Source organism: Dendrobates tinctorius, unplaced genomic scaffold, assembly GCF_039654945.1.
Source record: "Dendrobates tinctorius isolate UK_male_01 unplaced genomic scaffold, ASM3965494v1 ptg000005l, whole genome shotgun sequence".
NCBI lineage: Eukaryota > Metazoa > Chordata > Amphibia > Anura > Dendrobatidae > Dendrobates > Dendrobates tinctorius.
In genome coordinates, this window is record NW_027361673.1 from 32,737,401 (window position 1) to 32,755,256 (window position 17,856).

The 17,856-nt window shown below is 43.8% G+C and overlaps 2 protein-coding genes across 5 annotated transcripts; one reads left to right on the plus strand and one right to left on the minus strand.

Annotated features, from left to right (window-relative positions):
- Positions 1 to 1,645: 1,645 nt before the first annotated feature.
- LOC141084542 (uncharacterized) lies at positions 1,646 to 6,490 on the minus strand. Of its 2 annotated transcripts, XR_012231030.1 has the most exons (3): positions 5,630 to 5,763; positions 5,377 to 5,442; positions 1,646 to 3,201 (listed from the first exon to the last, which is right to left on the minus strand). XR_012231030.1 is itself a non-coding variant. In XM_073569321.1 (2 exons), the coding sequence occupies exons 1-2, from the start codon at positions 6,437 to 6,439 to the stop codon at positions 3,098 to 3,100; spliced, it is 1,167 nt and encodes a 388-aa protein (XP_073425422.1). In that variant the 5' UTR covers positions 6,440 to 6,490; the 3' UTR covers positions 1,646 to 3,097. The 2 variants fall into 2 exon arrangements, 1 of the variants encoding a protein (XP_073425422.1); XM_073569321.1 differs by having other exon boundaries at positions 5,377 to 6,490.
- Positions 6,491 to 11,933: 5,443 nt separating this feature from the next.
- Positions 11,934 to 16,778, plus strand: LOC141084553 (uncharacterized). 3 transcript variants are annotated; one of them, XR_012231032.1, is made up of 3 exons: positions 12,661 to 12,794; positions 12,982 to 13,047; positions 15,223 to 16,778. XR_012231032.1 is itself a non-coding variant. In XM_073569348.1 (2 exons), exons 1-2 carry the CDS (start codon positions 11,985 to 11,987, stop codon positions 15,324 to 15,326), a joined length of 1,167 nt encoding a protein of 388 aa, XP_073425449.1. In that variant the 5' UTR covers positions 11,934 to 11,984; the 3' UTR covers positions 15,327 to 16,778. The 3 variants fall into 3 exon arrangements, 2 of the variants coding, with proteins under 2 accessions (XP_073425449.1, XP_073425439.1); XM_073569348.1 differs by having other exon boundaries at positions 11,934 to 13,047; XM_073569338.1 differs by having other exon boundaries at positions 12,982 to 16,778.
- Positions 16,779 to 17,856: the final 1,078 nt, after the last annotated feature.

A 17,856-nucleotide genomic window follows, 5' to 3' on the forward strand; every position in this document is an offset into this window, starting at 1 on the left:
CACAAGACTTGGGGGCACAACAGCAACTGGATAGAGAGCCGGGACTTAGTAGCAAGGAGTCCCCGAAGCAGGATACAGCTGTCTGCCGTACAAGTAGAGTTCATAGGAACAGCTGACAGGAGGAACTCCAGTGTAACTCAGTACTAGGAGTACTTCATTCAAAGGCGCTATAAGAGGAGACGTTCAGAAAAGGCACATATGTTGGCGGAGTATTGGAAAGGAGTACTTCATCTTGCCTGGAAGTTGGCTGAGCTCCTGACCCGGAGGACACGGCACGGATGCAGGCACCTGTACCACAACAGACTGTGAGTAAAGCTTTGGAACTACATGCCCTGGTGTCCTCCACTTATTCCTGCACCAACCTGCCCAGCACGACTACATCCCTTGCGCCTGACACTACACCATCTACGTGTCACTTCACCTACACTGCCCTGGGACTCCAGCTCTGCCTGTGGAGGGCTATAACATCATTGCTGCACCACACCATCTGTTCCAGAGGATCTGTCTGCAGCGTCGGCTTACATCTCTATTGCCGAACACCACAGGTGACATCACGAATCACTTAAAAACTCATCACCATAAGCACACTGCAACAACTCCTTTTACAATGGGCGCCCAGGGCCACGGGCCGGGTCCCAGCTGCCGTGACATCTCCCATTGAAGCTTATTGGGCCCAGTACCGAGTACCCCACAGTCCTGGGAGGGCGACCCAGCCCCGTCACACATAGCGACTCACCAGCGATCCCGACAACGATATGAACTTGTCAGGATCGCTGCTGTGTCGCTACATGATCACTGGTGAGCTGCCAAATAGGCAGATCTCACTAGCGATCAGCACCAGCGACGAAGAGCGCACGTCGCTGTGTACCTTAGATACCAGCGAGCTTGCACTGGGAGCTGGTAACCAAGGTAAACAGCGGGTTTCTAAGCACCGTGCAGCACTTAGAAACCCGCTGTTTTTCTTGGTTACCAGCTCCCAGCGCCAGCACGATGGTATCTAAGGTTCACAGCGGGTTTCTAAGCGCCGCGCGGCGCTTAGAAACCTGCTGTTTACCTTGGATACGAGCTGGGAGCTCGCTGATCGTTGCTCTCCCGCCTGCCACACGCAGCGATGCATGCTGGCCAGCGGGAGACCAACAATAAAAAAAAAGTCCAGGGCTTTTGAGCACGATCAGCGATACCCAGCAGGGGCGGCCAGGCGCTGATACGTGTCACACACAGCGATATTGCTTGTGACTCAGCAGCGATCTCGCTAGCGATCTCGCTGTGTGTAATGGGGGCTTAAGATCCAGGAGCTCTGCCAGACATGCGTCCACCATGTGATAGCTGGGCCAATGTCTCTTTTGCAGGCACAGCATTTGATCACCAGTGACATGAAAGATTAGGCTTTATCAGCAGGACATTATCATTGCTGGGACCAGCTGCCTTGTACCTCTTGGTCTGAGCAATTTCCCCTTCTCTAATAAGCAGCTCACTGTCAATAGAAAATATACATAGAAAGCTGTGGTATGGGGGCGGGATTAGCTTTCTGAGTTCTGCTACATCTAAGAACTCTGATTAGGAAATAAATGCTGTACTAAGTCAACTAAGTCAATAAACACAGAAAAGAAAAAGCGATCAAAAAAGGTCCAAAAAAACTAAATAATTCAAAGGATAAAAAATTGAAACTTTATTGAAATATGACCAAGGTACAGGGAAAGTGAAAACAAGCCAAACATGACCATGGTAGCACAAGGACGACAAAGTGGGGCATACAAGGGTTTCTGGACAGTGTATGGGAAAGCAAATTGCTTAGGCATTGTTATGTTGGCAACATTGAAAATATAGCACCCATCCCCAGAATACACGTATTATAAATACCACCCAACAGGATATATTAGTATAACAACACTAAGTCAAGGTATACACATCTTTACCTGTTGGAATGGGAAATGAAAGTCCACCCAAGTATGACCCCCCCCAACGCACGTTTCGGCAACTGGCCTTTCTCAAGGGGTGATGGGAAATGAGGGAAGTGAGGGATATTTAAAATAGAGTCCACCAATAGGATGATGAGTCACACACATGTGAGGAATCAGGCCGATCATATGGTTAATAGGAATCACTCACAGGGGTGGCGCTTGTAACCATGGTTGCATCACACAAACCACATAGCTCCATATGACAACAACCCATATAGCGATATCCAGCAGGAAGGAGGCAGACAAATACTACATCCAATGTACAATTATAAGAACCATCACTATCCCATATAGGGTATCACAAAGGATCTCCAATATATAAACATAGAAGAGCTGCGCCCCGTCCTATGTTTATGACAACAGCGGGCACACTAATAATGGGCGGTAGTAACGTCAGGACGGCCACTCCCCCTACTGGGTCACATGAGAAAGCACGTCCTATCATAACGACGCGGTCCCAGAAGAGACCACGTCATAAGCTCCTCCCCTTAAGGACTCAGAGGTGGCGACACGTCCAACCTTAGTGACGCACTCCGTCACCTTGGCAACCCTGGCGGCGGACAACGTCAGCATCGCCCAATCATGGCCATGTCACCAACTCCTCCCCCCTATGAGTCATATGTGACGCGGCGTCCAACCATGATGACGCGCTCCGTCGCCCTGGCAACCCTGACGGCGGCCAGCGTCGGCATCGTGTGGTCATGACGCCCCAAGGGTTGGTCACATGACCCGATGCCGAAAGCCGACCGACATGTGGGAGACAGCGGCGCGTGCGCGTACGGCGGAACCGCCGAACACATATCGAAAAAGACATGTTGATGCAAAGCATAATCAGATCAAATGTAAATACTATAACTACAGGAGGAAAAGGAATCAAAGGCAGGTATAATAATAACAACTAGATAGCATGGCATTAGTTACTAGTGCCTGGAGCAAATGCGATTAGTGGATCATACATACAACCATATAAAGATTTAGTATAAACATATAGCGCCAATAGGGCATATACAGTCAAGGGAAGGAAGGCATAGCATGGATATATTATAATAGCATCTTGTAATAAATAGATGGAACATCAATAGAAGTACACCAAAGGTCATAAATAGACGATGTACGTTGCCACGAAGATACCCATATCATTCCTCATCTGAAAGACTCGATATGCCCAAAGGTATCCAAATATGAAAGGGCCAAAAAGATTTCCAAAGATTGAAACACAGACGTGTAAAATTAGAGAACTCTAAAAATAAAAACATACAAAATTAGAAACTTAAAAATAAAACATAAAAACATAGGTCCAAGGCCACAACACGGCCACGTAAGCAGATGGAAACCGTTTAGAGGAATGGAGCAAAACTGATTGCCTCATTTAGTCCCTTTGGATGAACCGTATCCAATAGCCAAATCCAGCGTGTCTCACACTGAAGGAGTCGCTGGGTAAGATTACCGCCACGAACTCCTGGATTGATAGCATCTATACCGCGAACGCGGAGCAACGATGCATCACAATCATGTTTAAATTTAAAATGACGCGGTAAAGTCCTAAGTGTGGCCGGATCATCATGACCGACTGCCGCCTGTATCCCCAATACATGCTCGCGGACTCGAATCTTCAATGGCCGAGTAGTCATGCCTACATAAATCAAATTACAAGGACATAATGCAAAGTAAATGACATACCGGGTAGTACACGATATACGATGCCGAATAGTAAATGTCCTATTCCTTGATGAATTGAAGAACGCGTCCGCCTGATCAATATTGGGGCAGGCGACACATCGGCCACAGGGAGCACAACCACACCTAGGACGTCTCACGTTCAAAAAAGTTTGTTTGGGTTCGGATTGGTAGTGGCTACGAACCAAATAATCTTTAAGATTCATAGAACGCCGGATGGTAATACTAGGTTTGTGAGGAATTAACTGGTTCAAAATGGGGTCCGTCTGAAGGATGGGCCACGCCCTTTGTAAACAACTTCTCATTTTAGAAAATTGAGCGTGATAATTGGTGATAAAGCGAATTTTATTACAAGATCTATTATCTCTCTGTTTGTATAGCAGGGATTGGCGCGTAGACCATCTAGCACGATTGTGAGCTCTCTTAATTGCTCGCCTGCTATAACCCCTCTCCAAGAACCTATCCGAAAGATCCTGGGCTTGAGATTCAAAATCTTTGTCACTGGAACAGATCCTGCGTAAACGCAGGAACTGTCCAATTGGGATCGAATTTATCAGTGATTTGGGGTGAGCTGAGGAGGCATGAAGAAGCATGTTGGAAGAAGTTTCCTTCCTAAAAATGCTAGTCTGGAGTATATTATCATTATCTCTCCACACATTGACATCAAGAAAGCTTACCTTGGTCATGTCATACTGATATGTTAAATGAATGTTTCTGTCGTTTGAGTTTATCCTCTCCATAAAGTTGGATAATTGTACCTCATTTCCCTGCCAGACCAGAAAAATATCGTCGATGTACCGCACCCAAAGGGGGATGCGGTCCATCGACTGATACTGGTCAGACAGGGGGAGGTCCCTCTCCCACAGCCCCAGGAACAGGTTGGCATACGATGGTGCAAACGATGCCCCCATCGCTGTCCCCTGGAGCTGCAGGTAGAAGGACCCCATGAAGGTAAAAAAGTTATGTGTTAGGGAGAACTCAAGCAATTCCAGAACCAAGGAAACAATCTCAAGAGGTAAGTTGGACATATTAAGAAAATATTTTGTAGCTGAGAGTCCATCTTTGTGCCGAATACTGGTGTATAAGGATTCTACATCCCCCGTCACCAGCATGGTACCGATGCCAATGTGAAGCCCATCAATTCTCTTTAAAAACTCACCCGTATCCAATAAAAAAGAGGGCAGGCTCTCCACAAGGGGTTGTAGCTTAGAGTCAATCCAACGATTGACTCTTTCCAGGTAGTTACCAGAACCAGAAATAATCGGACGTCCTGGTGGGGCCTCCAGACTCTTGTGTACCTTGGGCAACAGGTAGAATGTTGCTATGGTTGGTTCCTGTACCTTGAGGGAGCCAGCCAATTCCTTAGTAATAACCCCATTAGAGACAGCTAAGTCAAGGATTTTATTTAATTGAGTTACAAATGACAAAAGAGGGTTAAACGTTAGGCGTTTATAGCAGATGTTATTGTTTAGTTGTCGAAGGGCCTCCTTCTCATAAAGGAGTTTGGGCCAGATAACCACATTTCCCCCTTTGTCAGCTGGTTTTAACACAACATCTGGAAGCCCCCTCAGGACGTCCAATCTACTGCGTTCATCGCGACTAAGATTGTCTCTACCAATACCTCTTGGGATATTCATAAAGTCTCTGGTAACTACCTGGACAAAGAGATCGACAGCTGAACAAGATGTAAGAGGGGGGAATTTTTTGGACTTGATTTTAAGAGATTGAGGAATCTTACCTCCTTCGCCAAATTCGTGTTCGGTGGAAAGATCCTCAAGGTCTTGTAAGGCTAGTTGTTCCTTTTCTGTGGGAAAAAGACTTTGCAAATCAGGGTCAAAGAAATATTTTTTAAAAATCAGGGATCTAGCAAATAAGTGTAGATCCTTTATGGCCATAAAGGTGTTGAAATGAGATTTGGGAGAAAAGGTGAGTCCTCTACTCAATAGTGACAAGTCAGAGTCGGTCAGAACGTGAGAACTAAGATTAATTACCTTATTACTTTTCTTGCGTTCAGGAGACTTGAATTGCATCCGCTTGTAGGGATGGAAATTGACATCTCTCACTCTCTTTGGCCTTGAACCAGACCGTGTTGTTATGGAGGATGTAGACCACTCTGAAGAGTCACTCATAGAGGATAGAGAACCCACTGAAGAGACTCCACGTAGGCCTGGAGCTTTGCTGTTAGGTTTCCTCCAAAAATAAACACCCTTATTTGCAAAGTCTTTAATATCACGTTGAAATTTTGAGGCCTGAGTTTCGTTGATTTTTTTAACACATAAGTCCAAATTCTTCTCAATTCTAGATTCAAAAGCAGCAATCTTCTCAGATGCACATACTGCCTTAAAATTTCGTTCAATATCATCTATTGTTTTATCAAGGTCTACAATGATCTTAGAATTACGCTCAATTAGCAACTTCATAAAAATTAACGAGCAGGTACCACAAGCTTCCTCCCAACGTTTGATGAAGTCATCATCCTCAATTGGAAAAGAAGGAGTGACCCTAACCCGAAGACCCCTCGGGATCATATTAGAGGAAACATATTTCTCCAAAAAAGCCCTATTCCACCATATTTTGGTGCGTTTTAATAGCAGCTTTTCGATCTCGAGGGCTTGACTATCAAGTGAATGATCCTCAGACAGCTGTGACTCGATCCCACTGGATCCGAATACCTGGTCAATTTGTCCAAGCCAGGCCTTGTCTTTAGCCCGGAAATCCATATCCGAAAAAACAAAAAAACCTGTGCATAACACAGAAATATTAGAACATAACCACATTAAGGATAAGCAACCCATAAACATTAATGTATAGTGGAGTGACGGGTTTAGGAAACATATGGACAATCGCAAAAATATGACAATAAACACAGAAAAGAAAAAGCGATCAAAAAAGGTCCAAAAAAACTAAATAATTCAAAGGATAAAAAATTGAAACTTTATTGAAATATGACCAAGGTACAGGGAAAGTGAAAACAAGCCAAACATGACCATGGTAGCACAAGGACGACAAAGTGGGGCATACAAGGGTTTCTGGACAGTGTATGGGAAAGCAAATTGCTTAGGCATTGTTATGTTGGCAACATTGAAAATATAGCACCCATCCCCAGAATACACGTATTATAAATACCACCCAACAGGATATATTAGTATAACAACACTAAGTCAAGGTATACACATCTTTACCTGTTGGAATGGGAAATGAAAGTCCACCCAAGTATGACCCCCCCCAACGCACGTTTCGGCAACTGGCCTTTCTCAAGGGGTGATGGGAAATGAGGGAAGTGAGGGATATTTAAAATAGAGTCCACCAATAGGATGATGAGTCACACACATGTGAGGAATCAGGCCGATCATATGGTTAATAGGAATCACTCACAGGGGTGGCGCTTGTAACCATGGTTGCATCACACAAACCACATAGCTCCATATGACAACAACCCATATAGCGATATCCAGCAGGAAGGAGGCAGACAAATACTACATCCAATGTACAATTATAAGAACCATCACTATCCCATATAGGGTATCACAAAGGATCTCCAATATATAAACATAGAAGAGCTGCGCCCCGTCCTATGTTTATGACAACAGCGGGCACACTAATAATGGGCGGTAGTAACGTCAGGACGGCCACTCCCCCTACTGGGTCACATGAGAAAGCACGTCCTATCATAACGACGCGGTCCCAGAAGAGACCACGTCATAAGCTCCTCCCCTTAAGGACTCAGAGGTGGCGACACGTCCAACCTTAGTGACGCACTCCGTCACCTTGGCAACCCTGGCGGCGGACAACGTCAGCATCGCCCAATCATGGCCATGTCACCAACTCCTCCCCCCTATGAGTCATATGTGACGCGGCGTCCAACCATGATGACGCGCTCCGTCGCCCTGGCAACCCTGACGGCGGCCAGCGTCGGCATCGTGTGGTCATGACGCCCCAAGGGTTGGTCACATGACCCGATGCCGAAAGCCGACCGACATGTGGGAGACAGCGGCGCGTGCGCGTACGGCGGAACCGCCGAACACATATCGAAAAAGACATGTTGATGCAAAGCATAATCAGATCAAATGTAAATACTATAACTACAGGAGGAAAAGGAATCAAAGGCAGGTATAATAATAACAACTAGATAGCATGGCATTAGTTACTAGTGCCTGGAGCAAATGCGATTAGTGGATCATACATACAACCATATAAAGATTTAGTATAAACATATAGCGCCAATAGGGCATATACAGTCAAGGGAAGGAAGGCATAGCATGGATATATTATAATAGCATCTTGTAATAAATAGATGGAACATCAATAGAAGTACACCAAAGGTCATAAATAGACGATGTACGTTGCCACGAAGATACCCATATCATTCCTCATCTGAAAGACTCGATATGCCCAAAGGTATCCAAATATGAAAGGGCCAAAAAGATTTCCAAAGATTGAAACACAGACGTGTAAAATTAGAGAACTCTAAAAATAAAAACATACAAAATTAGAAACTTAAAAATAAAACATAAAAACATAGGTCCAAGGCCACAACACGGCCACGTAAGCAGATGGAAACCGTTTAGAGGAATGGAGCAAAACTGATTGCCTCATTTAGTCCCTTTGGATGAACCGTATCCAATAGCCAAATCCAGCGTGTCTCACACTGAAGGAGTCGCTGGGTAAGATTACCGCCACGAACTCCTGGATTGATAGCATCTATACCGCGAACGCGGAGCAACGATGCATCACAATCATGTTTAAATTTAAAATGACGCGGTAAAGTCCTAAGTGTGGCCGGATCATCATGACCGACTGCCGCCTGTATCCCCAATACATGCTCGCGGACTCGAATCTTCAATGGCCGAGTAGTCATGCCTACATAAATCAAATTACAAGGACATAATGCAAAGTAAATGACATACCGGGTAGTACACGATATACGATGCCGAATAGTAAATGTCCTATTCCTTGATGAATTGAAGAACGCGTCCGCCTGATCAATATTGGGGCAGGCGACACATCGGCCACAGGGAGCACAACCACACCTAGGACGTCTCACGTTCAAAAAAGTTTGTTTGGGTTCGGATTGGTAGTGGCTACGAACCAAATAATCTTTAAGATTCATAGAACGCCGGATGGTAATACTAGGTTTGTGAGGAATTAACTGGTTCAAAATGGGGTCCGTCTGAAGGATGGGCCACGCCCTTTGTAAACAACTTCTCATTTTAGAAAATTGAGCGTGATAATTGGTGATAAAGCGAATTTTATTACAAGATCTATTATCTCTCTGTTTGTATAGCAGGGATTGGCGCGTAGACCATCTAGCACGATTGTGAGCTCTCTTAATTGCTCGCCTGCTATAACCCCTCTCCAAGAACCTATCCGAAAGATCCTGGGCTTGAGATTCAAAATCTTTGTCACTGGAACAGATCCTGCGTAAACGCAGGAACTGTCCAATTGGGATCGAATTTATCAGTGATTTGGGGTGAGCTGAGGAGGCATGAAGAAGCATGTTGGAAGAAGTTTCCTTCCTAAAAATGCTAGTCTGGAGTATATTATCATTATCTCTCCACACATTGACATCAAGAAAGCTTACCTTGGTCATGTCATACTGATATGTTAAATGAATGTTTCTGTCGTTTGAGTTTATCCTCTCCATAAAGTTGGATAATTGTACCTCATTTCCCTGCCAGACCAGAAAAATATCGTCGATGTACCGCACCCAAAGGGGGATGCGGTCCATCGACTGATACTGGTCAGACAGGGGGAGGTCCCTCTCCCACAGCCCCAGGAACAGGTTGGCATACGATGGTGCAAACGATGCCCCCATCGCTGTCCCCTGGAGCTGCAGGTAGAAGGACCCCATGAAGGTAAAAAAGTTATGTGTTAGGGAGAACTCAAGCAATTCCAGAACCAAGGAAACAATCTCAAGAGGTAAGTTGGACATATTAAGAAAATATTTTGTAGCTGAGAGTCCATCTTTGTGCCGAATACTGGTGTATAAGGATTCTACATCCCCCGTCACCAGCATGGTACCGATGCCAATGTGAAGCCCATCAATTCTCTTTAAAAACTCACCCGTATCCAATAAAAAAGAGGGCAGGCTCTCCACAAGGGGTTGTAGCTTAGAGTCAATCCAACGATTGACTCTTTCCAGGTAGTTACCAGAACCAGAAATAATCGGACGTCCTGGTGGGGCCTCCAGACTCTTGTGTACCTTGGGCAACAGGTAGAATGTTGCTATGGTTGGTTCCTGTACCTTGAGGGAGCCAGCCAATTCCTTAGTAATAACCCCATTAGAGACAGCTAAGTCAAGGATTTTATTTAATTGAGTTACAAATGACAAAAGAGGGTTAAACGTTAGGCGTTTATAGCAGATGTTATTGTTTAGTTGTCGAAGGGCCTCCTTCTCATAAAGGAGTTTGGGCCAGATAACCACATTTCCCCCTTTGTCAGCTGGTTTTAACACAACATCTGGAAGCCCCCTCAGGACGTCCAATCTACTGCGTTCATCGCGACTAAGATTGTCTCTACCAATACCTCTTGGGATATTCATAAAGTCTCTGGTAACTACCTGGACAAAGAGATCGACAGCTGAACAAGATGTAAGAGGGGGGAATTTTTTGGACTTGATTTTAAGAGATTGAGGAATCTTACCTCCTTCGCCAAATTCGTGTTCGGTGGAAAGATCCTCAAGGTCTTGTAAGGCTAGTTGTTCCTTTTCTGTGGGAAAAAGACTTTGCAAATCAGGGTCAAAGAAATATTTTTTAAAAATCAGGGATCTAGCAAATAAGTGTAGATCCTTTATGGCCATAAAGGTGTTGAAATGAGATTTGGGAGAAAAGGTGAGTCCTCTACTCAATAGTGACAAGTCAGAGTCGGTCAGAACGTGAGAACTAAGATTAATTACCTTATTACTTTTCTTGCGTTCAGGAGACTTGAATTGCATCCGCTTGTAGGGATGGAAATTGACATCTCTCACTCTCTTTGGCCTCGCATTTGCTCCAGGCACTAGTAACTAATGCCATGCTATCTAGTTGTTATTATTATACCTGCCTTTGATTCCTTTTCCTCCTGTAGTTATAGTATTTACATTTGATCTGATTATGCTTTGCATCAACATGTCTTTTTCGATATGTGTTCGGCGGTTCCGCCGTACGCGCACGCGCCGCTGTCTCCCACATGTCGGTCGGCTTTCGGCATCGGGTCATGTGACCAACCCTTGGGGCGTCATGACCACACGATGCCGACGCTGGCCGCCGTCAGGGTTGCCAGGGCGACGGAGCGCGTCATCATGGTTGGACGCCGCGTCACATATGACTCATAGGGGGGAGGAGTTGGTGACATGGCCATGATTGGGCGATGCTGACGTTGTCCGCCGCCAGGGTTGCCAAGGTGACGGAGTGCGTCACTAAGGTTGGACGTGTCGCCACCTCTGAGTCCTTAAGGGGAGGAGCTTATGACGTGGTCTCTTCTGGGACCGCGTCGTTATGATAGGACGTGCTTTCTCATGTGACCCAGTAGGGGGAGTGGCCGTCCTGACGTTACTACCGCCCATTATTAGTGTGCCCGCTGTTGTCATAAACATAGGACGGGGCGCAGCTCTTCTATGTTTATATATTGGAGATCCTTTGTGATACCCTATATGGGATAGTGATGGTTCTTATAATTGTACATTGGATGTAGTATTTGTCTGCCTCCTTCCTGCTGGATATCGCTATATGGGTTGTTGTCATATGGAGCTATGTGGTTTGTGTGATGCAACCATGGTTACAAGCGCCACCCCTGTGAGTGATTCCTATTAACCATATGATCGGCCTGATTCCTCACATGTGTGTGACTCATCATCCTATTGGTGGACTCTATTTTAAATATCCCTCACTTCCCTCATTTCCCATCACCCCTTGAGAAAGGCCAGTTGCCGAAACGTGCGTTGGGGGGGGTCATACTTGGGTGGACTTTCATTTCCCATTCCAACAGGTAAAGATGTGTATACCTTGACTTAGTGTTGTTATACTAATATATCCTGTTGGGTGGTATTTATAATACGTGTATTCTGGGGATGGGTGCTATATTTTCAATGTTGCCAACATAACAATGCCTAAGCAATTTGCTTTCCCATACACTGTCCAGAAACCCTTGTATGCCCCACTTTGTCGTCCTTGTGCTACCATGGTCATGTTTGGCTTGTTTTCACTTTCCCTGTACCTTGGTCATATTTCAATAAAGTTTCAATTTTTTATCCTTTGAATTATTTAGTTTTTTTGGACCTTTTTTGATCGCTTTTTCTTTTCTGTGTTTATTGTCATATTTTTGCGATTGTCCATATGTTTCCTAAACCCGTCACTCCACTATACATTAATGTTTATGGGTTGCTTATCCTTAATGTGGTTATGTTCTAATATTTCTGTGTTATGCACAGGTTTTTTTGTTTTTTCGGATATGGATTTCCGGGCTAAAGACAAGGCCTGGCTTGGACAAATTGACCAGGTATTCGGATCCAGTGGGATCGAGTCACAGCTGTCTGAGGATCATTCACTTGATAGTCAAGCCCTCGAGATCGAAAAGCTGCTATTAAAACGCACCAAAATATGGTGGAATAGGGCTTTTTTGGAGAAATATGTTTCCTCTAATATGATCCCGAGGGGTCTTCGGGTTAGGGTCACTCCTTCTTTTCCAATTGAGGATGATGACTTCATCAAACGTTGGGAGGAAGCTTGTGGTACCTGCTCGTTAATTTTTATGAAGTTGCTAATTGAGCGTAATTCTAAGATCATTGTAGACCTTGATAAAACAATAGATGATATTGAACGAAATTTTAAGGCAGTATGTGCATCTGAGAAGATTGCTGCTTTTGAATCTAGAATTGAGAAGAATTTGGACTTATGTGTTAAAAAAATCAACGAAACTCAGGCCTCAAAATTTCAACGTGATATTAAAGACTTTGCAAATAAGGGTGTTTATTTTTGGAGGAAACCTAACAGCAAAGCTCCAGGCCTACGTGGAGTCTCTTCAGTGGGTTCTCTATCCTCTATGAGTGACTCTTCAGAGTGGTCTACATCCTCCATAACAACACGGTCTGGTTCAAGGCCAAAGAGAGTGAGAGATGTCAATTTCCATCCCTACAAGCGGATGCAATTCAAGTCTCCTGAACGCAAGAAAAGTAATAAGGTAATTAATCTTAGTTCTCACGTTCTGACCGACTCTGACTTGTCACTATTGAGTAGAGGACTCACCTTTTCTCCCAAATCTCATTTCAACACCTTTATGGCCATAAAGGATCTACACTTATTTGCTAGATCCCTGATTTTTAAAAAATATTTCTTTGACCCTGATTTGCAAAGTCTTTTTCCCACAGAAAAGGAACAACTAGCCTTACAAGACCTTGAGGATCTTTCCACCGAACACGAATTTGGCGAAGGAGGTAAGATTCCTCAATCTCTTAAAATCAAGTCCAAAAAATTCCCCCCTCTTACATCTTGTTCAGCTGTCGATCTCTTTGTCCAGGTAGTTACCAGAGACTTTATGAATATCCCAAGAGGTATTGGTAGAGACAATCTTAGTCGCGATGAACGCAGTAGATTGGACGTCCTGAGGGGGCTTCCAGATGTTGTGTTAAAACCAGCTGACAAAGGGGGAAATGTGGTTATCTGGCCCAAACTCCTTTATGAGAAGGAGGCCCTTCGACAACTAAACAATAACATCTGCTATAAACGCCTAACGTTTAACCCTCTTTTGTCATTTGTAACTCAATTAAATAAAATCCTTGACTTAGCTGTCTCTAATGGGGTTATTACTAAGGAATTGGCTGGCTCCCTCAAGGTACAGGAACCAACCATAGCAACATTCTACCTGTTGCCCAAGGTACACAAGAGTCTGGAGGCCCCACCAGGACGTCCGATTATTTCTGGTTCTGGTAACTACCTGGAAAGAGTCAATCGTTGGATTGACTCTAAGCTACAACCCCTTGTGGAGAGCCTGCCCTCTTTTTTATTGGATACGGGTGAGTTTTTAAAGAGAATTGATGGGCTTCACATTGGCATCGGTACCATGCTGGTGACGGGGGATGTAGAATCCTTATACACCAGTATTCGGCACAAAGATGGACTCTCAGCTACAAAATATTTTCTTAATATGTCCAACTTACCTCTTGAGATTGTTTCCTTGGTTCTGGAATTGCTTGAGTTCTCCCTAACACATAACTTTTTTACCTTCATGGGGTCCTTCTACCTGCAGCTCCAGGGGACAGCGATGGGGGCATCGTTTGCACCATCGTATGCCAACCTGTTCCTGGGGCTGTGGGAGAGGGACCTCCCCCTGTCTGACCAGTATCAGTCGATGGACCGCATCCCCCTTTGGGTGCGGTACATCGACGATATTTTTCTGGTCTGGCAGGGAAATGAGGTACAATTATCCAACTTTATGGAGAGGATAAACTCAAACGACAGAAACATTCATTTAACATATCAGTATGACATGACCAAGGTAAGCTTTCTTGATGTCAATGTGTGGAGAGATAATGATAATATACTCCAGACTAGCATTTTTAGGAAGGAAACTTCTTCCAACATGCTTCTTCATGCCTCCTCAGCTCACCCCAAATCACTGATAAATTCGATCCCAATTGGACAGTTCCTGCGTTTACGCAGGATCTGTTCCAGTGACAAAGATTTTGAATCTCAAGCCCAGGATCTTTCGGATAGGTTCTTGGAGAGGGGTTATAGCAGGCGAGCAATTAAGAGAGCTCACAATCGTGCTAGATGGTCTACGCGCCAATCCCTGCTATACAAACAGAGAGATAATAGATCTTGTAATAAAATTCGCTTTATCACCAATTATCACGCTCAATTTTCTAAAATGAGAAGTTGTTTACAAAGGGCGTGGCCCATCCTTCAGACGGACCCCATTTTGAACCAGTTAATTCCTCACAAACCTAGTATTACCATCCGGCGTTCTATGAATCTTAAAGATTATTTGGTTCGTAGCCACTACCAATCCGAACCCAAACAAACTTTTTTGAACGTGAGACGTCCTAGGTGTGGTTGTGCTCCCTGTGGCCGATGTGTCGCCTGCCCCAATATTGATCAGGCGGACGCGTTCTTCAATTCATCAAGGAATAGGACATTTACTATTCGGCATCGTATATCGTGTACTACCCGGTATGTCATTTACTTTGCATTATGTCCTTGTAATTTGATTTATGTAGGCATGACTACTCGGCCATTGAAGATTCGAGTCCGCGAGCATGTATTGGGGATACAGGCGGCAGTCGGTCATGATGATCCGGCCACACTTAGGACTTTACCGCGTCATTTTAAATTTAAACATGATTGTGATGCATCGTTGCTCCGCGTTCGCGGTATAGATGCTATCAATCCAGGAGTTCGTGGCGGTAATCTTACCCAGCGACTCCTTCAGTGTGAGACACGCTGGATTTGGCTATTGGATACGGTTCATCCAAAGGGACTAAATGAGGCAATCAGTTTTGCTCCATTCCTCTAAACGGTTTCCATCTGCTTACGTGGCCGTGTTGTGGCCTTGGACCTATGTTTTTATGTTTTATTTTTAAGTTTCTAATTTTGTATGTTTTTATTTTTAGAGTTCTCTAATTTTACACGTCTGTGTTTCAATCTTTGGAAATCTTTTTGGCCCTTTCATATTTGGATACCTTTGGGCATATCGAGTCTTTCAGATGAGGAATGATATGGGTATCTTCGTGGCAACGTACATCGTCTATTTATGACCTTTGGTGTACTTCTATTGATGTTCCATCTATTTATTACAAGATGCTATTATAATATATCCATGCTATGCCTTCCTTCCCTTGACTGTATATGCCCTATTGGCGCTATATGTTTATACTAAATCTTTATATGGTTGTATGTATGATCCACTAATCGCATTTGCTCCAGGCACTAGTAACTAATGCCATGCTATCTAGTTGTTATTATTATACCTGCCTTTGATTCCTTTTCCTCCTGTAGTTATAGTATTTACATTTGATCTGATTATGCTTTGCATCAACATGTCTTTTTCGATATGTGTTCGGCGGTTCCGCCGTACGCGCACGCGCCGCTGTCTCCCACATGTCGGTCGGCTTTCGGCATCGGGTCATGTGACCAACCCTTGGGGCGTCATGACCACACGATGCCGACGCTGGCCGCCGTCAGGGTTGCCAGGGCGACGGAGCGCGTCATCATGGTTGGACGCCGCGTCACATATGACTCATAGGGGGGAGGAGTTGGTGACATGGCCATGATTGGGCGATGCTGACGTTGTCCGCCGCCAGGGTTGCCAAGGTGACGGAGTGCGTCACTAAGGTTGGACGTGTCGCCACCTCTGAGTCCTTAAGGGGAGGAGCTTATGACGTGGTCTCTTCTGGGACCGCGTCGTTATGATAGGACGTGCTTTCTCATGTGACCCAGTAGGGGGAGTGGCCGTCCTGACGTTACTACCGCCCATTATTAGTGTGCCCGCTGTTGTCATAAACATAGGACGGGGCGCAGCTCTTCTATGTTTATATATTGGAGATCCTTTGTGATACCCTATATGGGATAGTGATGGTTCTTATAATTGTACATTGGATGTAGTATTTGTCTGCCTCCTTCCTGCTGGATATCGCTATATGGGTTGTTGTCATATGGAGCTATGTGGTTTGTGTGATGCAACCATGGTTACAAGCGCCACCCCTGTGAGTGATTCCTATTAACCATATGATCGGCCTGATTCCTCACATGTGTGTGACTCATCATCCTATTGGTGGACTCTATTTTAAATATCCCTCACTTCCCTCATTTCCCATCACCCCTTGAGAAAGGCCAGTTGCCGAAACGTGCGTTGGGGGGGGTCATACTTGGGTGGACTTTCATTTCCCATTCCAACAGGTAAAGATGTGTATACCTTGACTTAGTGTTGTTATACTAATATATCCTGTTGGGTGGTATTTATAATACGTGTATTCTGGGGATGGGTGCTATATTTTCAATGTTGCCAACATAACAATGCCTAAGCAATTTGCTTTCCCATACACTGTCCAGAAACCCTTGTATGCCCCACTTTGTCGTCCTTGTGCTACCATGGTCATGTTTGGCTTGTTTTCACTTTCCCTGTACCTTGGTCATATTTCAATAAAGTTTCAATTTTTTATCCTTTGAATTATTTAGTTTTTTTGGACCTTTTTTGATCGCTTTTTCTTTTCTGTGTTTATTGTCATATTTTTGCGATTGTCCATATGTTTCCTAAACCCGTCACTCCACTATACATTAATGTTTATGGGTTGCTTATCCTTAATGTGGTTAAGTCAACTAAGTGACACATCGCAGGAATTAGGGAATCTTTTTCCTACATCATGCTGCTCTCAGACGAGGTAGCAAAAACCTGCTGACAGATTATTTTTATGCAACTGAATGATCACAGGTTCAAGTACCCTAAGGAGACTAAAAAATTAAAGTAACAACATTTTTAAAAAGCCAACAAATTGTAAGTTTAAATCACCCTTCTTTTTCACAGTTAAGAAATAATGAAAAAATATTGCCATGTCCATAATAGTCCAATCTATAAAGATATCTAATAGCTCTAACTATACGTTAAACACTAGAAAATTGAAAAGCAAGAATTGATTTTTTTTTTTAGTTGCGGTACTCTCCACAAAAATGCAACAAAAAGCAATCAAAATATACGTATGCCAAAATGGAATGAATAAAACCATAAGCTAGGCATGCAAAAAAATTAAGCCCTTACGTCATTCCATTGACTGAAAAATTGTATGTACCCCAAAATAATAGCAATAAAATCATCAGTTTGCGCTGCAAAAAAACAAGGCATGACACATCGCCATCAATGGAAAAATAAGTGTTACTGGTCTCAGAAAAGACAGGAATCTAATCCTTGTTTTCTTTAATATTTTTTTTTTCCACTAATATATATACTTATATATACAGGTGCTTCTCACAAAATTAGAATATCAACAAAAAGTTATTTTATTTCAGTTGTTCAATAAAAAAAAGTGAAATTCATGTATTATATAGAGTCATTACAAACAGAGTGATCTATTTCACGTGTTTATTTCTGTTAATGTTGAAAACCCAAAAGTCCTTATCTTAGTAAACTAAAATACTTTATAACACCAGCTTGAAAAATAATTTTAAAATCCGAAATGTTGTCCTGCTGAAATGTATGTTCAGTAAATGCGCTCAATACTTGGTCAGGGCTCCTTTTGCATCAATTACTGCAT

What these genes read in the sequence shown, in the direction of transcription:
- LOC141084542 (XM_073569321.1), bottom strand. Translation starts at nt 6,439, where the DNA reads ATGTTTATGGGTTGCTTATCCTTAATGTGGTTATGTTCTAATATTTCT. An exon ending in ACACGAATTTGGCGAAGGAG is followed by an intron (nt 3,202 to 5,376) that starts GTAAGATTCCTC and finishes TTTTATTTTTAG; the next exon opens with AGTTCTCTAATTTTACACGT.
- LOC141084553 (XM_073569338.1), top strand. Translation starts at nt 13,149, where the DNA reads ATGAATATCCCAAGAGGTATTGGTAGAGACAATCTTAGTCGCGATGAA.